The sequence below is a fragment of the Trachurus trachurus genome (genome assembly GCF_905171665.1).
Source record: "Trachurus trachurus genome assembly, chromosome: 16".
Lineage (NCBI taxonomy): Eukaryota > Metazoa > Chordata > Actinopteri > Carangiformes > Carangidae > Trachurus > Trachurus trachurus.
The window spans coordinates 6850050-6876622 of record NC_139902.1 but is presented as its reverse complement, the minus strand read 5'-3'; the positions used below and the strand labels follow the sequence as shown (position 1 = coordinate 6876622).

Here is a 26573-nt window from a genome sequence, read left to right as displayed (position 1 = left end):
GTAGCTTTTGTGGTCAGGGGCACGAGGCACGACGACGACCGGGGTTCATTATTCATAGCGGGTCAGGACAGGTTTGCAGTAGAGATGGAGAACATTGATTGGTGGGTACTCACAGGGAACCTGCAGGGCACTTCACTCACCTTTGTGTCATATACAGAATGATCGAGGTGCACATTCAGCACAAAAATGTAACGTGATGGCTCGTGCATTCGGAAAGTGCATTTACAAACATGATCTACTAAGTTGTTTAAAAACATATTGATTAGCTCATGAAAATACATGAAAGAGTTAAAATGAGATCCATCCAGTACATCATAATGTAGCACATCATATATAGTAATAAAAGTAACACTGTAATGCTGCATAATGAGCTACCTCTGGTGCTGTGGTACATTCGGCTGCTAATACTATAATAAGTCCATTTTTGAATGTTGTTACATAATGATATCCCACTCTTTAAAGCAATTATCAGATATTTTTGGAAAAGCACTCAGATCACTTTATGGCAGCAGCTGAACACCATCAACTTATCCAAAAAAATACGTGTTAATTATTATTACTATACAGTCTCAAAAATCATGACAGTAACATCATTAAACACAGTATCTTTGTCCCTCCGACCTCTGAGCCTAAATATATTAAATCCACAATGATATCAAACAGACAGAAGGAGCTCATCTACACACACATGCTTACTGTAACACACACACACACACATTTTTAATACACAAACATGTTTTTAATACAGAAATGTCTATTTTAACCCACGCCCACAAAGCAGAATACTGTACCATACATTGTTATTTATTTATTTATTTATTTAATCTATTCACGAATGAATTTTCTGTTTGTCTGTCGGTGTCTTGAGTGTGGTGTTATTGTTGTTTTTTTCTTGCCAGAGCCGAATCTCATCTCATGTAAGATAAATGGACAATAAAGTTTTTCTGAGTTCTGAGTAATGGTCACATCGGTGAAACTGGAAGTGTAGAATATTTGGAATTTCTGCTTAAAAAAGATGAATTATAATCCTATGAATAGTTGTAGTTAAGTTAGATGAGAAGATCTCTTACTGTAAAGACTGGAAAAGGGAGGAAATAGTAAGACTGGGTAGGAACTCTAGAGAAGCTTTGGCGCTAACCTTTTGAAACTGGCTTGTAGCTTCTCTTCGGTGTTTTTGCCAAGATAAGATAGCTGCTCTTAAGATAGTCAACTCTTGCTGAGGAGGAAAGAGAGCTACAGTCCTTCTCTTCCTACCCCTGAACTCTCAAATCTGTCGTCTGTCTACAGTTCCAGTCAAAATCATCTCCCTGAAAGACGCCGTGCAGCAGCATCACTGGTGTTTTCCCTTTATCGTGGATGGAAACCCTGAACCCAGCATCACCTGGCTGTACAACGGCAAACTGCTGAATGAGACCATCTACATGTACACCCAGTTCATCACCGAGTCGTCCGACGGATCGCTGAAGCACGGCTGTCTCTTCCTCAACAAGCCCACCCACATCAACAATGGCGACTACACTATGATCGTGGAGAACAAACTGGGAAGGGATGAGGCCACCGCCACTGGGATGTTTATGGACAACCCCTTCGACCCGCTTGATCCTGAGGGGATCATTCCCGGTGAGTTCCTGAAATTGTTTTGTAGCTGCAGGATGTTTTTTTTTTTTTTTTTTTTTCCGAGCAGCGTTTCATAACAAACCAGAGGAGGCCATTAGGACGGAGACAGAGCGATGAGCGAGGAACGAATCAGAAACAACCTGACAAATCCCTTGTAACTAGTTTCTCTGCACTGATGACTACATGAAACAAGAATCCATGAATCAACATACTGACCACTTCCCTCATCCCTGATTAAGCCTGAATTAGCATCTAGCCTCCCTACTGCTCACTAATTACTTAAATGTTAGCTTCTATTTTTTGCCCCCTCAATTTAAGTGGTGCATCCCACTGAGAATGTGCAAGTGACTCTTGATTAATTGTATCATCCAAGTGGTGGTGAAGCTTTGAATGGAGAATTTACAATGAGTTCCTGAATAACAATGCAGAGACAACAGCATCCAGCCCCACAATCTGCACATGCACATACAAAATTCACATCTAATATTATGTTATGTAATGTAAAGTGACAGGTTGTTACTGCAGATTGCAGTTATGTTGACTTCAGCCCCCATCAGTCAGTAACAAAGCCCCCTTCATATTCTGGCAACCAGACACCACAGCCTTAAACAGAGTTTGAAATTGGTACCATTGTTTCACTGATTTACACCATCATGGTTGAAGGTGATTACTATATGTTGTGGGAATTTTCAAAAACTGAGTAGTATTCAAGATGAGCGTCTTGCCGGTTTATTCACTTGCAAGTGGACGTTCCCGAACAGAAACAGCCATAGTCACAAGTTGGGAAAAGCGTAACGGCCTTGGAACAAGAGCCTGCTTATATACACGTCACTATGTTTCAGCACCTGTGGTACATACGTCACTTCCTGACGGCTACTCCATACATGGTCTTGCGCTATGTTAAGCCTTACAAAAACAGCCACAGGTAGATAAGGACAGGCTTCAGAAAGTGTATTTTCCCAGTGTTACACCATAGGAACTGTTTCTAACAATTTTCAACATAGAAGTGAAAACATGAAAAATGAAATCATGTTTCGATGACATGAAAACAAAACATAATTCAAATGATCTGTGACTTATGATATTGATAAATAGGAGGGTAAAATTACACTATTGCAGCAGCCAACTCACATAAATTACATAACAAACAAGCCAGGTAAGAACCAATTGCAATTATGAAGCCTAATGTCTACAGTATACACTGCCTGGTGTAGACCACATTCATTTAGAGGTACATATAGTATAGAATAAACAAAACAAAATAAAATGTATGACAGCCATAGATTGTATTTCATTGCATATTGCACCTAATTATCTACACATGTATTGTTATATAGCATGTAGACAGAGGAGGGAAGAGAAGAGTAGGAGGTAGATTACTGGATGCTTGACACTGTGATGATAATTGGAGTGGTACTTGGGATTGATTGACATTATGGATAAACAGATGTACCGTATTGTATTGTGCACTGCACCTCCATCTATATCAGGCCTTCACTGCTCCGGCTTTGATACTGAAAGAGGCTGCAGTGCAGTGAGCGCAGCCTTGAATATCACAGGCTGTATCATTGGATCTGTTCACCGTATGCTTATACAAAGTGTTTGTGCTCTCACTTCCAACATGCCAGTCATTGTGGATCCAGGTAAGTCTCTGATTGATTTTTGATTCTCCTCAACATCTCCAGTATGTCTCCTCACAACTGTGAAGTGTTTTCCTCAACAAATCTCATTTTCTGACCCTCAGTTCCTACAAACAAATCAGACATGGACGTCACTGAGAACCCAGAGAGCCGAGTCTTTGTGGTACGTCCACGAGTCGTCTTCGCCATCACAAATGTAGTAACCACTGTATTGACCGGTGGTGCTTCTGGACGTAATTGTGACTGTGTACCTCTGTTTGGACAGGTGTCTGTGGCTGTGGGTCTCGCCGTGTTTGCCTGCACTTTTCTTCTCATCATGGTTTTGGTTATTAACAAGTGTGGCCAGCATTCCAAGTTTGGCATTCACCGTAAGTTTGTCTTCACCCCGAGAAGCTTAATAATCAACATTTTACTGTATATCTTTGTTTGCTAAAGACAATCTAACTGTAACCATGACAAACTGTGGTTTTTAGGAGCGACATCAGACCTGATACATAACGAGCTGCTGCACATAATTCACTGCTAAACCAGAAGCAAACAAACAACAGTAGCATGATAACTACACTCACTGTTTCTATGATATTTCCTCTAGTACTAAACATCTTGATGTGCTCGGCTCTTTCCTGTGAGCCAACCACAAACGATGGTGGGCGGGGCTTAAGGCCTGAATTAAGCATAAATGTGCCTCCAAGACCAGTTTTTATTTTATTTCTTCCACTTTTTTTATCAGGGTAAACTATGTTAGATCAAATATTAATCATAGCACAATATTTTTTTTCACATTTTTAAACATGTTTAGAGATTAACTTTATCTATAGTTTGTTTATTTTATTTATTTAATTTTCAGCTTCCTTTCTGATGAATGATAAGTGGATTGACTCCCATGTCTGTCTCCATACTTAACACACAGACATGAGAGTGGTATCGATCATCTCATCTACTCTCATCCCAAATCTCAAACTATCCCTGTGTCTCTCCATCTTTGCATCACTCTGAGACAACAGGGTTGGAATCCCAAATTTTTTTTGAGAAAGCGTCTGACTGGTGCAACATCACTTTCACCATCATATAGTTCAACCTGCATATCTGGCTGTTGCTGTTCCTGTTGCTGTTGCTGACATTGTCTCAGGCCAGAGCCACGTGTGAAAAATGCTTTTGTGAGTGAGCGGTAATCAAACGTCCTACTAAATTATTGTTTCAAAGTTGCGGACGGCTCTGTCAGGCTCTCTGAAGGTAAAGCATAGGAGAGACTGGCTAATATAGGATTTCCACTGAGCTGTAACTTAGCACGCAGGCAGCCGCTGTGTCGGCCGGGCTAAAGTGCCTTAATTACTGCATGAAAACGGCGGCAGAAACCTCCCTTGGCCACCGCCACGTGGTGAGGGCCATTAAAGAAGATGGATGGATGGATGGATGGATGGATGGATGGTAGAGCAGCTAGACGTGCTATAGCTCCACTTGGACCCCACCCCCTACACACACACACACACATACACACACACACATATCCACCCTTCTCACTCTCAAAGTGCCTAAGTGGGCCTGATTGCCTAAGTGGACCCTGCTCCCTGTTTCCTTCCCTCCATTGCCTCTGTGCTCTCTCTTTGTTGTTCCATTTTCTGCCGTGTTGGACTCTGGGGGTTCTGTGGTTTGCCTTGCTGAGTGGAGTTTTACAATTTGGGCCCCACTTGTTTGGCTTTTAATACGCGCCGTATTCAGGAGTTGCTAACCATTCAGGCTTTGCTATATGGTCATTTTTCCAGTTCAATGTGGCCTGATTGCCGCGTGGTTGATGATGGTGATTATTAGGGTCTTGTCATCATCTGTCACCATGGTACCAGCAAATGTGCGACCAAGTTGGTGGTGGAAAGCGTCGATTCCTCAAAAGGGGGTGAAAAAATGGGTTCTGAATTACTCCTTTTGATGGGTCATTGTAATCACAAACGGTTAGAGGCTGATTAGGAGTTCCATATCTCTCAGTTTTTGCATGTTTGCATCCCTCCCACATTTCATTAGGTTCATCAGTTTTGGGCAAGGAGGATGACCTGGCCGTGTCACTGCGCTTCATGAACTTTGGAACCAGCCCGCCCTCCTCAGATGAAGACTCTGGTTTGTCCAGCTTCGTAGAGAATCCACAGTACTTCTGCGGCATCATCAAGGACAAAGACATGTGTGAGTTTTATTGGTTGCTCTGCTCTAATGTTTGATAGCTTGTTACACTCAATTTCCATGTCTTGATAGCTGGTATTTATTTATTTATTTTCTTAGGTATATTTTTGGCCATTTTAGAGAGAGAAAGGAAATGGGGAGGCAGATAGAGGGGGAATGACATGCAGAGAGGACTATTAGCCTATGCATATGGGGCGCCTGCTCAACCCACTGTGCCACTCGGCATTGGTGGTATTTATTCTAACAGGTTTTTATGTGGGGTGTCTACAAAAAGTTAAGCTCTAATAACTAAAGTGGTGAAATTTTCAGCAAATATGACAAAGAAACGTGACAACACATGTGATGTTCAGGTCCCTCCAAATGTTTTCATTCAGATTTTTATATTTTTTTTGTCTTTTTTTGCTATCAGGTGTCCAGCATATTAAACGGCAGGACATTGTGTTGAAGTGGGAGCTGGGTGAAGGAGCGTTCGGGAAAGTCTACCTGGCAGAGTGTGCCAACCTGAGCCCAGACAGTGACAAGATGCTGGTGGCCATTAAGGTGAGTAACTCTCAACCAGGTCCTCTCCACTGTATCAAAGGCAGTGTGAAATTATTCTTAGCAAAAGGCTAAATCTTATTATTAAAGCTACCAAAGGGAGAAGCACAGCACTTATACTTAAATGTTCCATATACTGATATAACACCCTGCGGTTTCAGAGTGAGGCGTCTTGGTTAAAGGACAGTCAGGTGGTTTTAATACACGGCTCATGTTACAACAGGTTAATGCAAACCACAGCGGATAAAGACAAGACGATGAATCTATATCATCCCATTAATTGTGTTGCTTTTATTGCAACACGTCATCACTGGTGGGAAGCTGTTTAACAAGGAATTCAGGGAACAGAAACAAAATCTCAATGGAAACATACCAACTAGACAAAAAACCTCACAGTTTGCTGCTTTTTATGCAGTTTATTTTTTAACTTTATTTAAATTAGATATTTTCACAAACTCTTAGGAGGCCTCTGTCCCTGTATTCAGAAAGCTCCATCAGTATATGACATGAGTAGGCTATTCATTAGATATGTATGTTTATAAAAAATCTGTACATCTTACCACTTTTTCTCACATCATCTCTTAGCTTCATCTTTTATTCTTCAAGTCTAAGTCCCTAATTTATTCTCATAACACTTTGGCCATTCGGACAGTTGTTCCCTCACATATGCTATAGCACAGATGTGAAATACCACAGTAGCTATAATCAAAACATCACTGTGTTTCAAAAATGTTTTAAAGAATTTGTCATTACATTTAATTCATGATGTCTAATTACAGTAGGTATTGATTATGTTCTATTCTTTCTTTGCTTTACATTTCATTCACATTATTGTCTGCTGTTGAACTTAGTTGTTAATTTAGTTTTCTCATTGTACTTTAATATCTTTGTGTATTTATTTAATATTTATTCTGATAAATTGTGCTGTACCGTTTGTTTTATATGTTTTGTTTTTTATAAACCTTAAACCATCAATTTTATTAAAAAAAAAAAAGAGAGAAAGAAAAGAAATAGAATGAGCACCATGCATAAGTACGTGTGCTGTATGATCTTCGGTTGTCACAGACTCTGAAGGATGCCAATGAGTCGACCCGGCAGGACTTCCAGAGGGAGGCGGAGCTACTGACGGTGCTCCAGCACCAGCACATCGTACGTTTCTACGGCGTCTGCACCGATGGAGAGCCGCTGGCCATGGTGTTTGAATACATGAGACACGGAGACCTGAACCGCTTTCTCCGGTATGTACCCATCCTGAGGGCCACAAACTCAAAACACAACTCAAGAAACATCAGGCCTTGAGTCTGTTTCTTATCTTAATAACACAGAAAAAGTCACACCAGTATCTCCACATCACCAATCTGGATGTTTTTCTTCATTACAGACTTTGATTTAATTAAATCACTGACTCTGTTATATTCAAAATCAGTGTGACAGTGAAACAGCAGGACACTGTCATGCCCATGATTCATTTGATTCTTTTTTACTTTTAAGTTCAAATCAAATTAGCTGATTAATCAAACTTCACTTCAGAAAACTGAACAACGTTTTCCAGTATTAATGAGCTAATCTAATCTTTAGGTGCAGTCTAAAATCACAACTGCCAGCCCCTGTACAGTTAATCTGTACATGAACCAACCACATTTAGTATTATCATAAACTGTTTCTAACAAGTAGAAATGTAGTTGTGTGCAGATATGATGATGTCACGTTTGCAATTAATGTACACATATGTCAACATGTGCAACTTCTCCTATGAAGATATATTATTTGATTTATTTATTTAAAGGTCCAGTGTGTAAAATGAGGGGAAACAGTGACATCTAGCATTTATCTATTATTTGTCTATTAGATAATTCTAGTCTTTATTTATGAACGTGAAACTCTTGAAACATGCTCTCTGGTTGGCTGGATTTTCCATTCATGGCGGTGCAAGATGGCGACACTCTCTAAGCAAGACCCTTGCTATATGTATATATATATATAAAAGAAGAATTATAAGGCTATGAAAACCAGACAGCGATTATACACTTATACAGATACTGTATTCATTAGTAGTGTATTCAGATTTTGCCAATAAACCTTGACAAATATTACACACTGGACCTTTAAACTTTATTTAGCCAAGTAAGTCAATTGAGAACCATTTCTCATTTACAATGACGACCTGGGCCAGAGGCAGCAATAACAACATGACACATACATAGGCACATCATGTACTGTACACCTTATCACAACTGTAATTTTACTATATTTCATTACAGTGAATAATGTAGAGACTGTAATAATCCTGATAGTGTTTTGGATGCTGCTCAGTGGTTGCTGTGGTTGTGCCCTCAGCTCCCATGTGAGCATGTTTTCGGTAAGTGGCTCCGAGAAGCACATGGACCACACTTCTGTGAGCGGCCGTGCTTCTTTCAGGCCAACCTGACCTGCACTGTGCTTAAAGGTTAAACCCACTTATCTGACCTCAGCGGACTGTGTGGTTCCAGAGCTCTTTCAGCCTTAACCATGGACCCTTTGTGTTCAAGCAGAAATGCACGACTGTGGTAGAGTTTACAGATGCTGTTATTTTTTTAAATATTTTTGATATTGCTGCTTTTCCTCCATCTTTGCACTTTCTTTTAGCTCCCATTTGCATGAAAAATTATCTGGGGACCTCGAGGTAGTCAGTGATTGAAATCCCCTGGAAGTGTGGCTTTGTTTACAAATCTAAAATAAATTGCCCACTGTTTTTTGTTCAGGTAATTCAGACCTTGCTTGTCTTCACCCACTTTTCTCTCTCTTGCTATTTATATCATTATAATTTTAGAGAAAACGAGGCCGCAGTGAACTGTATACAGAGGAATATTTTGTTTCTAAATCAAAAATGGTAGGTCTCATATTAGAGCGCAAATGTGATTCAGAGCATGTCAGGGGGCAAATATATAATTTACCAGGTGTTCTCACATCATAATAGCAAACAGAGTGAATTTGAGATGTGGCAGGATATTATTTGAATATTGATGGGCACTGTAAATTACCACATTCAGCACTTAAGCAGAAATAGAAAAGTTTCCTTGAACTATATTCTGAACTAATGTGATATCTTAAGAGGAAGTTCTGTAGCAAATTAGCTCGTAACGACACTTGACTTGTTGTTTGGCACGGTGATGGAGGAGTCTTTTAAAACGTGTTCTTTCCACCATTTAAAGTATAATTTTTAAAAAAAGTTGAGAAACCTGCAGAGAGGCTGAGACAGTGTTTGACCTGTTAGAGCTCGCTCGGCACCTGGGAAACCATCTGACAAAACTGTAGAGCAGACGCAGTTGATGCTGATGTCTGCCAGGTGTCTTCCACAGGAGACAGATTGGGAATGAAACACACACACACACACACACACACACACACACACACACACACAGGCATGCACACAGACTTTGCCTGAGATATATGTTCACCAATGGATGGAAAATCGCATTTCCAGCAGACAGAATGGGTGAAACGTCTGAGGGCCCCCACAATGCAGCTGCTTTCCCACCCTACCACCTGCCTCTTAAACTAATAGTGATTGTATAGACAACTTCCTTTGTGAGGAGGGGACAAAGTGCAGAGGAGAGATATTAGGATGGATGGAGACACATCATCTGTGATTTGCTCATTTAGGCAGGAGTTAGATGTGAGAGTGGGTGTTTATGATCCACAAGAACAACTGAGAGTCAATGTGCTCTGCATCTCTGAATTGCATTATTGCCAATCAGTTGTAGGCGTATTACAAGCCTTGTGTTTTCGATTAACCATCACTGTCAAATGGCTTTATTATGGCACGGTCACACTGACCATGTCTGTAATGCTCTCAAGAGCTCATGCATGTCAGAAATGTTCAATCTGCAGATTGCATGCTGGGTTCATTGTCCCCGCAGGTCAGGCAAGGTTGATGCCATAGTTACCAGCGTACTGAGAAACCAACCCCACTCTTGCATTAATCCCATCAGCCAATAGAAACGGAGAATAATAGCAGAGGCCAGCATGTTCTGTTCCTTACATATGGAAATACAGAGTGACCCCTTTACTCCACAGAGGACACGAGTTCAGGTGCTGCTGAACTGCAGTAATCTCCTCAACAAGTAAGAAACATCGTTCTATTGTTGAATAACTGGAAAAAGCTGGAGAGGGTTTCTTGGATCTACCGTGAAAATGACGACCAACCCTTTTCACCTTTCAAGTACACCAACAAAGCAAGTGGCATACACCACTGTAATATAATAACACACCTAATCCTCATTAGAAACTCACTGACTTGAGAGATTTTCTTGAAGCAGGTGTGTGAAGGAGAAGAGAGAGAAAGAAGGAGCCATTTGCATTAGTTCTTTCTAAAACTGAGATTCAAAACTCACCGAGGACATCCAAGGCCTGTTGAGACACTCACCTGACCTCGCAGTCTGTTGCAGCTCTGTTTGAATCAGCTGAGCTGCTGAGTGACAGAAATGAAACTACTTGGTTCAGAAATGGAGGGGAACTGAATACATTCAATGCGCTTAAACACAATTTAGGTTGCTTTGTCCGAGTATGTTGGGATTAGGTGTTAGGATTTTTCTTGTACTTCTACTGCGCTACAGAAAATATAGGATCTTTCATTGTTTAAGATTAAATCAGTGCCTTGGTGACTACCTGTTTCGCCGTTTACTATAATAAATACTACCTTGTCAATAAAATGCTGCTCTTACTTTTATATATAAAAACATCATCAACACTTCATCAGTCACTGAATTATAGTCTCTTCAAAAGCACATTTGGCTGGTAATATTCATTTATTTTCACTTAAATAGGCTTTTGAAGCACTACTCTTGACAGTAATGGTGTATTTTTACATTCTTGTATGATATAATGATAATAATCTTTATTTATACTGTATAGCATTCTTCTTCGCAACTAAATGGTTACTATTATAAAAGATTTTAAAAACAACAAGACTTCAATTAAAACAGTAATAAAACTATAATAAATAATACAAATAAAACAATAAAAATTATTGATGCAAACAGAACTTAAGTTTTCATAAAAGATAAAGTATTCACATTTGAACTAAAGGCAGTAACAGACTGAGCAGACTTTATCTCTGCAGATAAAAAGCCCCATGACCCTTAGTAAGTAAACGTGTTCTGGGAGCAAGCAGAAGACGACTGCCTGCTAATCTGAGAACATCCAGCAAGTTAATAGGGTGAAGTCAAATAAAGCTGATACATTTTGAAATCTAGTAGTACAGTACTGTTATGTCATAGGTGGGAAAACTTCTTCTACCACTGTCTGGTTCTGTTTTTTCAAACCTCAAATCTCATCAACAGTGTGGACTGTGGATGGAGCCGCTTTTGATCTGGAGACTCTCACTCACACCTGATGTTGTATCTGTATCCACAGAGCTCACGGTCCTGACGCCCGTATCCTGGAGGAGACCAAGATGCCCCCGCTGGGTCAGCTCACTCTGCCTCAGATGCTGCACATCGCCGCCCAGATCGCCTCGGGCATGGTCTACCTGGCGTCGCTGCACTTTGTCCACCGCGACCTGGCGACGCGCAACTGTCTGGTGGGCGAGGGCCTGGTGGTGAAGATCGGAGACTTCGGCATGTCTCGAGACATCTACAGCACAGACTACTACAGGGTAAGTGGCTGGAGAGGATGGAGACCAGAGTGCGCTCATGTTTTCCTTTGGTTCTGAGGTGAAAGTGTTTCGTTTTTAGTTTTGTTCACACACATCCATCTCATGTGTCAGTGAAGGTGAATGGAAATTAGTTTGCGGTGCTCACAGCACTTAAAAATGTCCTGATCTCTCTCTACTGTCAACAGTTTTTACCAGAACTACTTAAATAACTCCTCTAAGACCCTTTTGGTTTAGTTCTGTCTCACAATGCACAGTTATAACCAGTCCAATCATAGGCAAAGCTGGAATCACAGCTGTAAATCTGACAAATCCTCTATAACTGAATCAATGCGTTTGTAGAGTTCATAGGGTTATCACTAAGTTTGTGTGAAAATTTGCATATTTCACTTTTCTTTTCTCAGCACTGTGATGACTGTAAAATATAATCTGCAATTATTTTTGATAACTGTCAGGTGTCTGATTATATTTGTCATGAATAACAATGAACAGAACAGAGGACAAAATGAAAATACAGGAGACACACGACTGAATTTGTGTCTGAATCGTCTAATTTTTGTAATTTCGGAACACAAATGACTGATTCATTGATGAATGGTTGGTGGTTCGATCCCCTGCTCCTTCGGTCCACATGCTGAAGCATCCTTGGGCGCTGTGTGAACATGTGTGTGCACTTTGAGTGGTTCTAGAGAGTAGAAAAGCACTATATAAATGCAAGTCCATCTACCATTAATGAAATTACAGTCAATCAATGTATTTTTGTCAAGAGGAGAATGGACTGCGTGCACCTATGTAGAAGCAGCTGTGATGCTCTGATATGGAAAGAAGAAATAATCCGACAAACTATTTCTTCAGCCAACAGGATTCTGACATTGTAACATTTCTAATGTCAGGATTTCTGGGCACGAAGCTCTACCGTCCAGTCAGATGCCAGGGTAATGTTGTTTTCCGTGGTTTAAAGGGATAGTTCAACATTTTGGCAAATTGGCCCATTACCATAATCCCTATAGTCATAGCAGTAGGTTCATTACCAACAACTCTAAAACGCTGTTGTGGACAAGTTGTGACCTGCACATTCACCAAGCTATGAGATAATAATGTAACATTACAAGACAGAGTTGTTTTTGAGGCAAATTCATGCAGAGCCGCTGATGCATGTTCCCATCAGAGGCAGTTTTTCAGCAAGCAGTCTCTGCATTTACCTCGAAAACAACTCTGTCTCGTAACGTTGTGTTATTATCTCATAGAGTGGCGAATGTGCAGGACACAACTTGTCCACCAGAGCGTTTTGGAGTTGTTGGATTATGTATTTGATGAGTTTGATGAGGGAAACCAAGAAATCCCATTAGCCTCCGTAGCGTAGCTCTGAGCAGCTCGTGGTTCTGCTCTGCTGTTCTAAAAATAGCTTGCACCGACAATTAAAGGTAACAAACCTACTGCTATGACTATAGGGATTATGGCAATGGCAAATTTGCCAAAATGTTGAACCATCCCTTTAATATCCGTATGCAGGGCTTAGGAGATGCTTCGCTGTCTCAGTCTTCTCACCATCCAACCTTGTTTTTATCATTCATTGCTAATGAAAAATTACTGGACTTCACAAAACACCCAATAACTTTTAATGTCCAGGCCTTAGAGTCGAATGTCCTCACTGATTTTAGTGACCAGACAAGTTCCACTTCATTCTTATTCTGACTCTGAGACTGTCAGCTGGTGTGGACAGGTACTTTTCTTTTTATTTTTTGTTTCCTTTCAAATATGAAAAATTGAATTAATATGAATCATCACAGCATGTTTTTATGTCATCGTTTTTCATCTGCTGATGGTGTCACAAACTGTAGAGCTCTGTGTGGTATTACACTATTTGGTTTTCAACCAGACTAATAAACGTTGCTGTGTTTTCTTGTTCAGCTGAAGAGGCCTTGGTGATTTGAGGCTGATTGTGATTGGCCAAGGTCGTCTCTGTTACAAAATGCTTTATCTCTGCGGCAGTTTGAACTAATAAAGATTCATTCCTCTCTTCACATGAGAGTTCTTCATACTTTCCAGTCATTGAGGCCGTGTCGGTGCACGACTGCATTGAGAGCTCCGAAATTAAAATAAATAAATGAATTCAAACTAAGCAAAGAGACTATTGCAGCTAATTTGAGTTCATTTTCTCTTTCACATTGAACTACAATGAACTGAAGCTCTTTTAGATGTTAAACCTTGATTTTTGTCCAGAATATTTGCCTCACATTGATTCCAAGCTGCTCTTCATGTTTGTTATACATAGATAGTTCAAGGAGAGGAGCAGGAATGTGTCTGACAGACTTCTGTATAGTTAAGAACAGCACGCTGCTGTCTGCTAAACTCTGCTAAAAGGTGAAATATTCACCATTTCACTGTTCAGCCAGTGAAATCCTGAGAAAATGCTCCAGGTGAATGCCAACTAATATGTTCATAAGCACCGCCTCCCCTTCCTCCACAGGTGGGTGGACGCACCATGCTGCCCATCCGCTGGATGCCCCCGGAGAGCATCATGTACAGGAAGTTCACCACGGAGAGCGACATCTGGAGCTTCGGCGTGGTCCTGTGGGAGATCTTCACCTACGGCAAACAGCCCTGGTACCAGCTGTCCAACAGTGAGGTGAGTCGGCACTGGAAGTTGTACAAAAAATAAAGTGTTATTGTTTTGTTTTTTAATTCTAAGGAAAAAAGGATGTGTCACACTCATAGCCTTAGATGCAGATGCAACCTTTTGCAACGGTCGACAACCAAGACCATCATGGTCGAAACATTGGTTAAAGATTGCGGTTTTGTGGGATGTAAACAGCCTAAACAGCGTAAGATCGGTCTGCTCCCATCATACGTTGCTGTGGCGATGCAGGGACAGGCAGAACCCCTGCAAAACAGGAGACATTAGGAATCTATAGCCCCAGGTTGAATTTGCCCGGAATTGTCCTTTAATAAAAGTTTGAGATCCAAACGCCTGTGAGACAGAGTTCAGTGTTTTGAACTTGACACTATGAGCTCAGATTTCCTGTCAGACTTAGAATTTATTTTGGCATCAGGTTAAATTGAATTTGGTCTAAAAAACCTCAACAAATGAAACTTCAACACTCTGAGTGGCTGGTGCATCAGTGTGTTGTTTTGTGTTTGTGTGATGTGTGTGTAGTGTTGTTTATTTTCAGAGGCTGAGATGTTCTGGTGCTTTCAGCAGCACTGGATGTTACTTGTGTGTTACTATTATTTCTCAGTGTGCTTTAGTTTCCACTTTCCTCCTCCTAACTATGTAGATTTTACACAGAAAACATATAAATGACATATAGAAATAATATAGTGTTATAGGTTAAATGACTAAACAAGTGAAAGGATTCCTAAAAGTCAAACATTTGATGGTTTCAACTTCTCCAATTCTAAGTTTTGCTGTCTATTTTCTGAATAAATTTTTTGAATTTATTTTCTAACCATTATGATGTTTGGACAAAACATCACAATGACTCTGTTTTGTCCAATCTCAGCTATTTGGCAATTTTCTGAAGCTCTCCAAACCAATCAATCAATCAGCTAAGAACATAATCAGTGAATAGTGAAAATGACTACTGGTTACAGTCTGAAATAAACTAGTTAAAGATGAGCTGAATCTCGACCAGCGACAGAAGTTTGCAAGTTTGCACTTGCAGGATTTTTTTAACGCTGTTCTTCTACTTGGAGTAAAAATAATCTAAATTTAGTAAAGGACCTGCCGGCTCTCGCATTATCATTGCTGTTGTAGATGCTCGTGGGGTGAACGTTGCTGAAGTTTTACACGGCTCTTAAACTAATCAATAAGTTGATAGTAATTAGGGGCAGTCCAGTCTGGCGCTCTCAGCTCAAGCACCAAGAAGTGGGACTCCATTGTAACCACAGTGGTGCTATTACTGCACCAAACCCTCTCTCCTTTCAAGAGCAGGGTAGATCACTTTCCCCTGCACTCAATCCTAATCTCATTGCTTTTCATTTCTGCCCGAGGCCAATGAGCCGTAACCTCGTTAGCCAAATCCGTCTCGGCCAATGAGGGACAGGTGAAATTATCATGTTGCCTAAACATGCAGTGGCGTTCATAAATCATTCCAAAACACTGACTCTGCACGCCGGCGGCCATTTTGAGTCTTTTTCTGTGGCTCCGGGCCTCCGCTGTCCACCGGATCAGGACAGGGTTCAGACTGAGACAGTGAGCCTTCACATGGAGAGCACAGGGAAGTCCTCACTCTCATCTGCCACACTGAGTTATCCACTGAGCACTGAGTTTTGGCTGACTTCCTGTCAGCCGATGGAGTTAGCAGTCCCCGCCCTCGTCCCTACGTCACCACATTCACGCGCATCCCTTGGCTGCACACACAGAGAGGACTGCCCCTTTATGCCGTTCTCTCTCCTCATTGGATAAAGGTTGTAGGATACAAGGAAAGTTTTCTCCTCAGTTTACAGCAGAGCAGAGTGACTGACAGACCCGTGTTTCAGACCAAACACTCTATGTAAGTGATTGCTGTCGGAAGATATAACTATTTAAGACTTATATTAACACAAATATTCCGCTTGCTTCTGCTTTAAGATAGAAACATCTTGTCCTCATGTGGAGAGAGACTTTGGAGATTTCTGAAGTCTCCGAATCAATATCTGGATTCATTATTGTCATGGTGTGTAATTCTGTCACTGTGTGTACATCTCGATTGCAAGCTACTGTACCATGGGACTGCAGGCGAGCATGAACTTATTCTATGTGGGTCCTTACAGAGAAAACAAACTGGGCCGGCAGTCGGTGAAGCGTACATATACCTCCACCAAGGCCAAACAATCCGCATGTTCAGAAGAATGTCTTGATTCTCTGAACAATATTTCCTCAGAATCTGATGGAAAAAAAATGCTATATTCTTCTTACAATGTTAAGAAAAGTCATATTTAAGACATTTAAAAAAAAATCTTGCATCTGTGCCATTAAGGGGAGCGGTACCAAAATGACAGGGCTCCCTCCCTGATCCAAACCTCATCACTCCACCAGAGTGGTTCAGTACTTTTTGTGTAATCCTCTAAAATAAGATTTGTGCTGCCCCCTCAAGATAAAGCAGATGAACTGAGCTCCACTAACGAGGGGCACAGCTTTGAAAAGTCTGCATTAAAAAATCACCAGCATCTCTTTCCAGAAACAACGTCCCTGTCGCTCCAGACAGATCAGATATTTATTATTAGGCTATTATAATTATTATTATCAAATGTGTTTCAATGTTGTGAGCAACACAAAGAAAATTCAGTTCACCTCCATGGGCAGACATCTGGACCCTCTGACAAATAATCCACAACAGAATCAGGGTTTGTTACCAGAGCTGCTGTAGACAGAGATGTGTTTGAGGTGGAGAAGCAGAGTGTCCATTACATGCAGGAAAACAAGAAAAAAAAGGCTTCATTTTGTTAGGTTTTGAAGTCATTTTGCAAAACAACATCTTGATTGACATATAATCTATATTTCCTGTTCAGCAGAGTATAGGATATAAAACAAGAGGTCATCAGTTAAGTATTTTTTTTTACTTAGGTGTTCAGTGGTTAGAAAAACTAGAAAAGTTCTCCTGACAGAGGTGGCGACTCTGTTGTTTGATTTGAACTCGATGCTATGAGCTCAGATTTCCTGTCAGACATCAGAATTTATTTTGGCCTCAGGTTAAATCGAATTTGATGTAAAAACCTCAACGAATGAAACTTTAATATAGCTGACACTGATAGTCTAATGCACTTTGATTGACAGCTGATATTGCGCAATATGGTGGTGAATTAGTAATACAGGTATTGATTTGAGTCAAAGCTTAAGTCTTGAGTTATAAATCTCAAATATCAACATCAGCCTTAGGAATCTAGTGATGGCGCAGCGGGTCAGACATTTTATTTTGAAATTTAAAGGGATATAGACATAATCTTTATAGTTTTAGGAGTAGGTTTGTTACCTTTAATTGTCGGTGCAAGCTATTTTTAGAACAGCAGAGCAGAGCCGCGAGCTGCTCAGAGCTACGCTACGGAGGCTCATGGGATTTCTTGGTTTCCCTCGTCCACGTTTTGGAGTTGTTGGATTGTGTATTTGATGAGTTTGATAAGGGGAACTAAGAAATCCCATGAGCCTCCGTAGAGTAGCTCTGAGCAGCTTGCGGTTCTGCTCCACCGTTCTAAAAATAGCTTGCACCGACAATTAAAGGTAACAAACCTACTCCTATGACTATAGGGATTATGGCAATGGGCCAATTTGCCAAAATGTTGAGCTATCCCTTTAAAGTTTATAGTCAGTCAATGACCAGAGAGATTTTGATATACAATGTATGCAATTTTCAACACAGACACACAACATTTTTTTAAAAATTCCTTCCCCAACAGGCCATTGAATGCATCACCCAGGGCCGGGAGCTGGAGCGGCCTCGTACCTGCCCCAAGGAGGTGTATCTGCTGATGCAGGGCTGCTGGCAGAGGGAGCCGCAGCAGAGGATGGTCATCAAGGACATCCACAGCCGCCTGCTGGCCCTGGTCAGGAACCCACCGGTTTACCTGGACATCCTGGGATAAAGGGGCCGGGGGGGGTGGAGGTCTGATTTGAGGCTTCAGACTTCTTCTTTTCAGTCCATTGGGTTTCTCCTGGTTTATGTTTAAAAGTCTGCTTTTTTTCTTTTATCCATTTACGACCAGTAGGAAGTAGCAGTTCCCCAGTTCTCCCAGTTGCTGCCTTGATGCTTGACGGACAGTACGCACCGTACACACAGCAATCTTTTTTGCTTCCTTTTAGCCTCCTTTCCCCCCTTTGACCCTGACGCCTGTTTAATTCCTGTCAAATAACCTGTCAAATGTTTACCAGAGTGCTTCGTGTTTATCTGAGGGGAGGGGGAGGGGGGCCGGTGGAGGGAGGACATGCATGGGTACGTGTTGAAGTAACGCTATATGAGCTTTATGTTGCTGGGGGATGTGATTTGAGGTGACGGCTCGTCAGGGATCTTTGGTCCCTGCAGAGGTTTGGGAGCGGAGCTGCGACTCTGCCGGCGACACTTGTGTTGAAAGGTAATTAGAAAAGGAAACGGATGATTACAAGAGAGCGCACTTCACTTCATGAGGCGAAAGTGAAAACCAATTTACAGATTTGGGGACAAAAAACAGTCATTTGTATAGTTGAGCCTGTGATTTTGGAGATGTTTTGATATAGGAGGTTGTTATAAGGCTTTCAGTCAATGTATATAGGCGAACGATGTACAATCAAAAACCTTCCAAAGCCTGTTTGTTTGTTTCTCACGTGTCAGATCGAGTGTATCATATGAATATTTTTCAAAGGCAAGAACCGAATGTCATCTATTAGCAGTGAAAGTGTCTCCTGGTATATTAACTACTGTGTTTACATTTAATGCCGTCGGTTTTGCTGTTCAAATATGATATGAAAAAAAAATCGAAATATATATATATCCACACTTCCAAGAGAAAAGCAAAAGCCTGAGGTCTGACCTGCGGCCCTGCTCTCAGGAGCAGCTTTTTGTACCAATGTTTAACATGCTACTGTAACTACCCTCAAAAATCAAAGCACTGCAGTGAAACTCGGTACGGTGGGAGGGGGAGGGGGAGGGCGGGGTGGTGGGGAGGTGACACACTGAGACGGTTTCAGAGGTAACAGATGGATTAAAGTGAGTGAAACTCCAGGAGGAGGCGGACAGATGGCTCTGAAACAGAGACTGGAGCTGAGGCCGCCACCGTGAAGAGAGAGAAAGAAAAAAAATCAACCAAATGGGGCGTTTAGAGGGTGAAGAGACCACTGTGATGCCTTCAAGTGTAAATACTGAATGTACATACTCTGTATTAATGTCTAAATACATCTATATATATATATATATATCTTCATGTATTGTTACTCCAGCACTTTGTATATTCTGCCCTTAAAGAATAAACAAACTTGATTTAAAAAAACTGTCTGCAGCGTGTGCAAGGAGCATATCCCCCGCCATCAGTCAGTCCATCATTATGGGATGCTTCAGAAGGAACAATGATTTGGGATGCCGTCTGTACTTAAAGTTAGACATCTTAACAAGGCTATTCAAGAGCTTTCTATTATTTTGACGAACTAATCAGCAACCTGCGTCGTCTCTACGGGATGCTCAGCAGACAGTTATTGAAAAGGAATAATCAAGTTTCATATTGCCTTACCGCCGGCCTCCAACAAACAAACACCCTTCAAAACCAAACCTCTCTCTCTCTCTCTCTCTCTTTACCTCACACTCCCAGCACCACCCTCCCTCCATCACTCTGTATGCAGAGCGTCTCCAGGGAGTGGTAATGGATTGTGAGTAATGCTATCATCCCTTTCTCTGTCTCTTTCTTTCTCTCTACCACCTCTGGTCTATTGGGGGGTGAAAACACTCGTGTCTGGCTTATTGTTTCTTCTTCTGCACTCGGAGCCTCCAGCCTGAATAGATGTGAAACATGACGACTATAAATAAGAGCTGGAAATGAGGCCACTTTAAAGTGGAGCTCCTGGTGGAGCTCCTCAACGGGGAAACTTTACTTTTTAATCTTCCACCTGGTCCTTTAATGCACAGAATATTGATTTGTTATGGTAATTATTTCTTCCCATTCCTTTTTTGCTCTGTGTTTACTGCTAATAATAAATCACTGCGTGCTTCACTATTCTTCCTGTGAGGCTGTGAAGACGACGCAGAAGGACGATAACTGTTGCACTCTAACTTAGAGTCACATCTATATAAATAAATGCTAAAGAATAGAAGAGAATGGAAAAGACTTCAGTTTCTCCACTTGGAGGTCATGGTTATCTTGTCTGAGTTCATTATTCAGTAATACAGCTTCACAGCTTTCAAATCCACAGATATTACAGAAAAAAAATGAACTTGGACATGTCGTAAAAAGAAAGGAGCATTTAAATGTCCTGTGTTTTTGTGCTTTTTTTATATACTGTAGGTTTTATCTTACAATGTTGACCCTCATTTCAAGGCCACTTGATAAAAGAAAATCTCCTCTGGGAACAAAAGGAACAACCTTAAACCGATGGATCTCAAATTAAGAATAAAAAATCTGCCTTGAGGGCCAAATATTGGACTAATTATTTTTTTTATTTTTTTGCATCCACCCAGAAGATAAATGTTTGGGGATCCACACGCTGTTGCTGATCAGTAGATACTGTACATCAATGTGGACATGTTCTTGTTGTGCTGCTCTGCCCTCTGCAGGACCAACACACACACTGCTCACACTCACACAGGTTCACATGACAAAGCTGCCAAGAAAACTGATTTTATATCAATTTTCTTTCACCACATGAAGACAATCAATTTGCACAGTTCCGGCAAATCCACATGACCACAGGCTGCATATTTTGATGTAATATTCATCTGTGCAACAGCAGAGCTGCAACAATAAGTTGAATTAACTCAGTCAATTCACAGAAAATTATTTTGCGGTTATTTCACCTATTCAGGCTTGTTTTAAATGTGTAATATTTAAAAATAGCAAACACAGTGTGGAAATGATGCTGAGGAAACATGTTTTTCTTTTTCACTTATAAGAATATTTTCAGGGTTTGGCCAGAATGTAATTAGAAGAAATCGCCCTCGTCTTTTTTCCTCTGGTTTCATACACATGCAATAAAGACAAGAATAATTAGTAACCAATCAGGTTTTATAGCTAATATTTTACAGATTATGCAAATACACAAAATGTAAAAGTGAATCCAATGTGATTTGAGAATTAATAAATAACAGAGACAGTCATTACATTTATAAAAGGCTTAATTTATTACACAGGTCTAGTAGAACAAAAGTAGCAAATTACAAATTATACACAGCAAAGAACAAATAAGTATTTACACATTTTAAGAGTAGTTTGTGGTCATTTTTTTTTTTGCAGATGAGGAATAAACGGAGCATTATATCAAAAGAAAAGTTGCATAAAACATTTTTAAAAAGGCACCAGTAACTCTTCAAACCTAGTTTTTCCTTTTTTTTGACACAGAAATATTGTTGTAACAAATGGTTCATCCCACACTCGTCTTAACTCTCTGTTTCACGTTATCAAACATCCTTCAATACACTGTATAAAAAAAAATAAAAAAAAGTTTTCAAATGCATCGACTTGTCCACTGAGGAGAAAACCGAGACGGTTTACAGGACAAAAAAGTCTTCAGAGTAACAGTGACCTGGTCTGGACAATATCTGGATTTGTAATTCATAATTTGGTCAGAATAAATGTTTATAATTCATAACTCACAGAGGTAACGTCAGCACTGACACATGAGGATGAGTGAGATGACAAAAACACGACAGCAGCTCAGAACTGAAGGAGTTTCCAAACTAGTTTTTGGGTCGATGAGGAACGAACCACATCAGAAGCCAGAAATGATGCAATTCCAAGAATCAACAGGGTCAAAGTGAGGAACGCTGTAAGATGATGAGTGTGGGGAAAATAAAAATCGATCAACACTCGGCAGGAGAGAGGAGATAAAATAAGAGTCGGTGGAAACCACATGGAGGGTAGATACTGCTCGGCTCTGTCTGCAGCATTAAAAAAAGGAGACGAGACTTTTCTACTGTGCTCACCAATCCTTGAAAACATCAGAAACAATGCCCTAATAAAAAGTGTGCGTCTGTGTGCGTGTATGTGTGTGTTTGTGCTCTTTGTGATTCTACACATTCACTCTGCGTCCGACATTTCCACCTCGGTGTCCAACATGCACCTGTTACCGCACCTCAATCCCATAATATCACATACATTCCCCCTCTGATTTAACTCTCCACCAACATATAAAAACAGGTTTATGTGTGTTTGTGTGTGTGTGTTAGACACAACTAGTGGTGTTAGTGTGTGTAAATGTGTGTCACTAAAACGTGTTTAATACAGAAGAGTCTGTTTGTGAGATGAGTGTGTGTGATTTAGTACCTGCTGTGTGTTAATGCTACTACACACACTTTAGTAATGAGCCACTCCCAGTTTCCCATTAACACTATTCACTGCTACTTTTTTTTTTTTTTGCCAGTTCCTGAACCACATGGTGTATAAAATCCTACTATGGTTGCTATGACAATAATATCAATTTTTATTTAATCTAATTTATGCATCTTATCAAGTGACTTTTGTCCATTAAAAAATGTTTTAAATAAAGAATAACCAGAGATGGGAGATGATTAGTGTTATCACCAAGTAGTATTTTCATTATTAAACTTATCACTTTCATCATTTTCTCATTTTAATATTTTAGCTATAAAATATGGGAAAAATGCTCATCACAGTTTCCCAGTTTTGTCTGATCAACAGGCAAAAAGATATTACATTTATCATGGTGTTAAACAAATAAAACACTCAATATGTGCAGATATGAGGCTGAAACCAAAGATTATTTGAACATTTTTGCCTCCTATCAATTACAGTAGTTCTGATCAATTAACTGGTCTGATATTGATCTGTTTTTTTTTTTTAATCCACAAATAAGATAATTAGTTCTGGCACCTACTGAAACAAATACATTTAGATTGTTTTAAGGCTTAAAAATGGTCAAAAATAACATGATAAGATGGACTTTGTTTCAATATGAATCAGTTTAATACGAATTCTAGTTACCTAATCTATAATAATCTGCTTTCCCCTGAACAAAAGGAAAATAAGAATCTTCATTCCTATTGCTGCACCTAAAATAAGCAATAAATATCATAAAGATCTATAAATAGAAGACAATTATTATTTCAGTGGTAAATGTAAACATCAGTCTCCATGGGACGACAAGATAACACAGTATATACCGAGTCTTTTTTATACTATGTATGCACCAAAGTACTGCAATACCACAAGACTCCCACATTAATGCAACCCCTAATATAACTAAATGTTTGTTTTTTAAATAAAAATCACAATTTGTCATAATTGCATCAATAGTTGGAAAGTGTTGGAAATTTGGCTGAATTGAAAATATGCAAATCCTTCCAAGCCCAAACTGAAGCCAGTCATTTCTCTTCTTCTCCGAGCGTAATAACACATGATGGATGTTCAGAATGGATCTTATTATATGTGATGGAAGAACAAGAGAAAATGGTGCCGTTATATCAGAATATAAAAACCGTTGAAGACCTTCAGGGGGCATGAGGCCACTATAGCGCTGCCATGGAAACGCAGTTATAAAAATGGTATCTGTCTTTTAATCACCGCTGTGCTGTAACTTTTTTTTCTTTTTTTCCCCCTCCCCCTGTCGAGGGCAGATTGTGGGGTTCATAATTAGGCGGGCAATCAGAAAAAGCAGCACAGTGGCCTGCTAATCAATTCCAGCCAGTGTAGAGTGGAATCAATAAGTGGATGTATAAGAGCTGGCAATCCAATCTGCCTTATATTATGTTGAGTTGAATGCAGGTCGTCGTCTGTGCTGCGTCACACCCGGAACAACCACACTAACCAATTAGTCCAGTCCCAAAGAATATGTTCAATTAATCCCTAATGAAGTAAAGACACTAGTGGCACAGTAAATATGATGAATAATCCCTGCTAACTGTGACGTTCACTGGTTCCAGTTTCAGATTTTAGCCTGCACCTGTAGTGATCTACTGTAAACACTGTCAGTAGGTGTATGTCTACAATAAGGCATCGGTGTGTTGTGTTATTACAGTGAGCTTCCTTCAACCCAGAGCCTCTGTGACTGTCCACGTCCACACTGAATGAGACATGAGACAAGAGGCTTCAGTGAGCCAGACTGGGTCCTCAGCTTCTGAATCAACACGTGAGCAAATACTTCAGTTGTGTAATGTTAGAAAAATGCTTGGTCAGAGACCTGGTCGTCTCTGAGCTGATGGAACTACAGGTGTTAAACGGCGCTACGGCGCGAGGCTGTTAATGCTCATCTCAAAACGCACACACACTGCTCAGACAGACAAGACAGCCCGCACCTTTCCTTTGGAAGGTGAATCGGCCGTTTGTGAATGGGCCGGTGGGAGGAACACCGGGCGCTCACTGCTCCTTGCGCTCGCAGGTGGACGCGTGCGGCTGGCCGGAGCCGCGGCGAGGGTTCAACAGCAGCGGCGCGCTGAAAATGCCGATGATGCCCAGGTTGAGGACGAGGCTGACGACCAGCGCCCCGATGGTCCCCAGGAAGGCGGGCGTCCCGCCGTGGGCCACCAGCCACGCCCTCCGGGACGTCATGTCCGCGATCACGCCCTCCATCTGGAAGTGGGTCCCCACCACGGCGCTGACGTGGAAGAGCTGGTGGCTGTGGCCTGAAAGGACGGACGGGACAGGGGTCAGTGTGGAGACAGAGTGTCCATCCATTTATCTATCTATCTATCTATCTATCTATCTATCTATCTATCTATCTATCTATCTATCTATCTATCTATCTATCTATCTATCTATCTTTCTTCAGATTCTTCACACAAGCTGCTGTTTTAGCTAAGAGCAGAAATCATTAAAGTCATTCAGGAAAAATACCACATGGTACACATCTGTATTAAACCTGAGAGATGGTGATTGATCACTGATCTTCTTGACCTTTTCAGTTTCAAGCAAAAATGTTTCAACATTTTTTGGTCCTCAGCTTCTCAAAAATGAGATTTTTCTGCTTTTCTCTGTTTTGTTTTATTGAAGAACTGAGATGTTGATTGAAAAAACTTCTCATCTAATTTTACGACTGACATGAAGTAGCAGGTTTCCATCCAGCTGAACTGAGTGGTGTCCAATACCCACTTTTCTTCTCAGCTTGAGCTGCAACAACTAGTCAGTTGTTTAATTAGTTGATCAATTGGAAAATAACTAGAAAACATTTCATAAACTCAGTGAAACAAAAACAGCCTAATGGGCCAATTTCCTATCATTTTATAAGGAGGTCATTAATCAAGAAATGTATCAGCAGATTCATCAATAATGAAAACAATGATGGTTACAGGAAGAAGAATTTAGAATTTACTCAGTAAACTGAAGAAGTTGAGTGAACTGATGCTTAGTTGACTAGTTGATTTTATATTGAAGAATGAATAGAAGATTTTGTACTGTGCAGAATTTAACTGGCAAAACACAGGACGAGATAATGAAACAGAAACAGAGTGCAGAGCATAAATTAACACAATTTCACCGAGATATAATAGTTTCTATGACAATGTTAAAATTTGATGGATTTATCTATTTGATTCAGTAACTGTTAATACAATTTTCTATTGATCTGACGTGGTTGTTTTGAAGGAAATCTTGAGGCACACACACTTTTACAGATTCTTCTGTAAAATACCACAACCATTTGTGGCAGATGTGTACGGAAAACATTTCATCTGGAGACTGGTGACCTTAAGTGGAATTGAGACGGCTGCGTATTAAACAATAACGTCTTTGTTTGGTGCAAAACGTTCCTGAAAACGACATTCTATTGAGCCGGTTTTAACATCAGAAGAAAACTCTCTCTTTCTCCTCCTCTGAATTTGAAAGCGTGTGAACCTCGGCCAGACATTTGTAGACAAAGAGACTTGTGTGAAACCTTTCCCATAATAAACAAAACAATATAATAATAGTGTTTACACGCTATCGAATCAAAAGTAAGTTAACACACCACTGGTTTTTTTGTTTTGTTTTTTTGTGTGTCAATTGTCCAGTGGTCAGCAGGGAAAACAAAAGACAAAAGACGGCAAAAATAAAAATTATGGCTCCATGTGGAGAGTAAAAGCTGCTGATAAAGTCCAGTTACGACAGAACATTGTGGTTTGAGTGTTTTTTCCTTCACCTGTGTGTGTGTGTGATTCACAAAGCTGCACTTGATCACACCTGGGAGTGGAAACGTGTTCATGTACGACTGCATTGCAGCTGCTGAGGATACAGCACCGCTCTCACACGTATTTCCACTCTCCAAGTTGATGCTTTCACTGTCTTTTTTAATAAACTCCTTTTTGCTGGCGCCAATATTTTAAAGCATTAGTCAGCGTTCGCTGTTCGGAGCCAAACAAGCCGGTTACAACCTACGGCGACATCCGTGGAAGGAC

The 26573-nt window shown here is 40.5% G+C and overlaps 2 protein-coding genes across 2 annotated transcripts in view; one reads left to right on the top strand and one right to left on the bottom strand.

Moving 5' to 3' along the window:
- The window catches only part of ntrk1 (neurotrophic tyrosine kinase, receptor, type 1), a gene marked incomplete at both ends in the record, with an annotated part of 35101 nt that extends 16945 nt beyond the window's left edge, over positions 1-18156 (top strand). The window contains 9 exons of the mRNA XM_083988859.1: positions 1288-1620; positions 3362-3420; positions 3523-3625; positions 5274-5429; positions 5836-5966; positions 7029-7201; positions 11358-11598; positions 14066-14224; positions 17971-18156. Coding sequence (XP_083844985.1) covers positions 1288-1620; positions 3362-3420; positions 3523-3625; positions 5274-5429; positions 5836-5966; positions 7029-7201; positions 11358-11598; positions 14066-14224; positions 17971-18156 — 1541 coding nt within the window. The remainder of the gene's footprint in view (positions 1-1287; positions 1621-3361; positions 3421-3522; positions 3626-5273; positions 5430-5835; positions 5967-7028; positions 7202-11357; positions 11599-14065; positions 14225-17970) is intronic.
- Positions 18157-22937: 4781 nt separating this feature from the next.
- The window catches only part of paqr6 (progestin and adipoQ receptor family member VI), a 28718-nt gene continuing 25082 nt past the window's right edge, over positions 22938-26573 (bottom strand). The window contains exon 9 of the mRNA XM_083989429.1: positions 22938-24827. Coding sequence (XP_083845555.1) covers positions 24562-24827 — 266 coding nt within the window. The 3' untranslated portion in view covers positions 22938-24561. The remainder of the gene's footprint in view (positions 24828-26573) is intronic.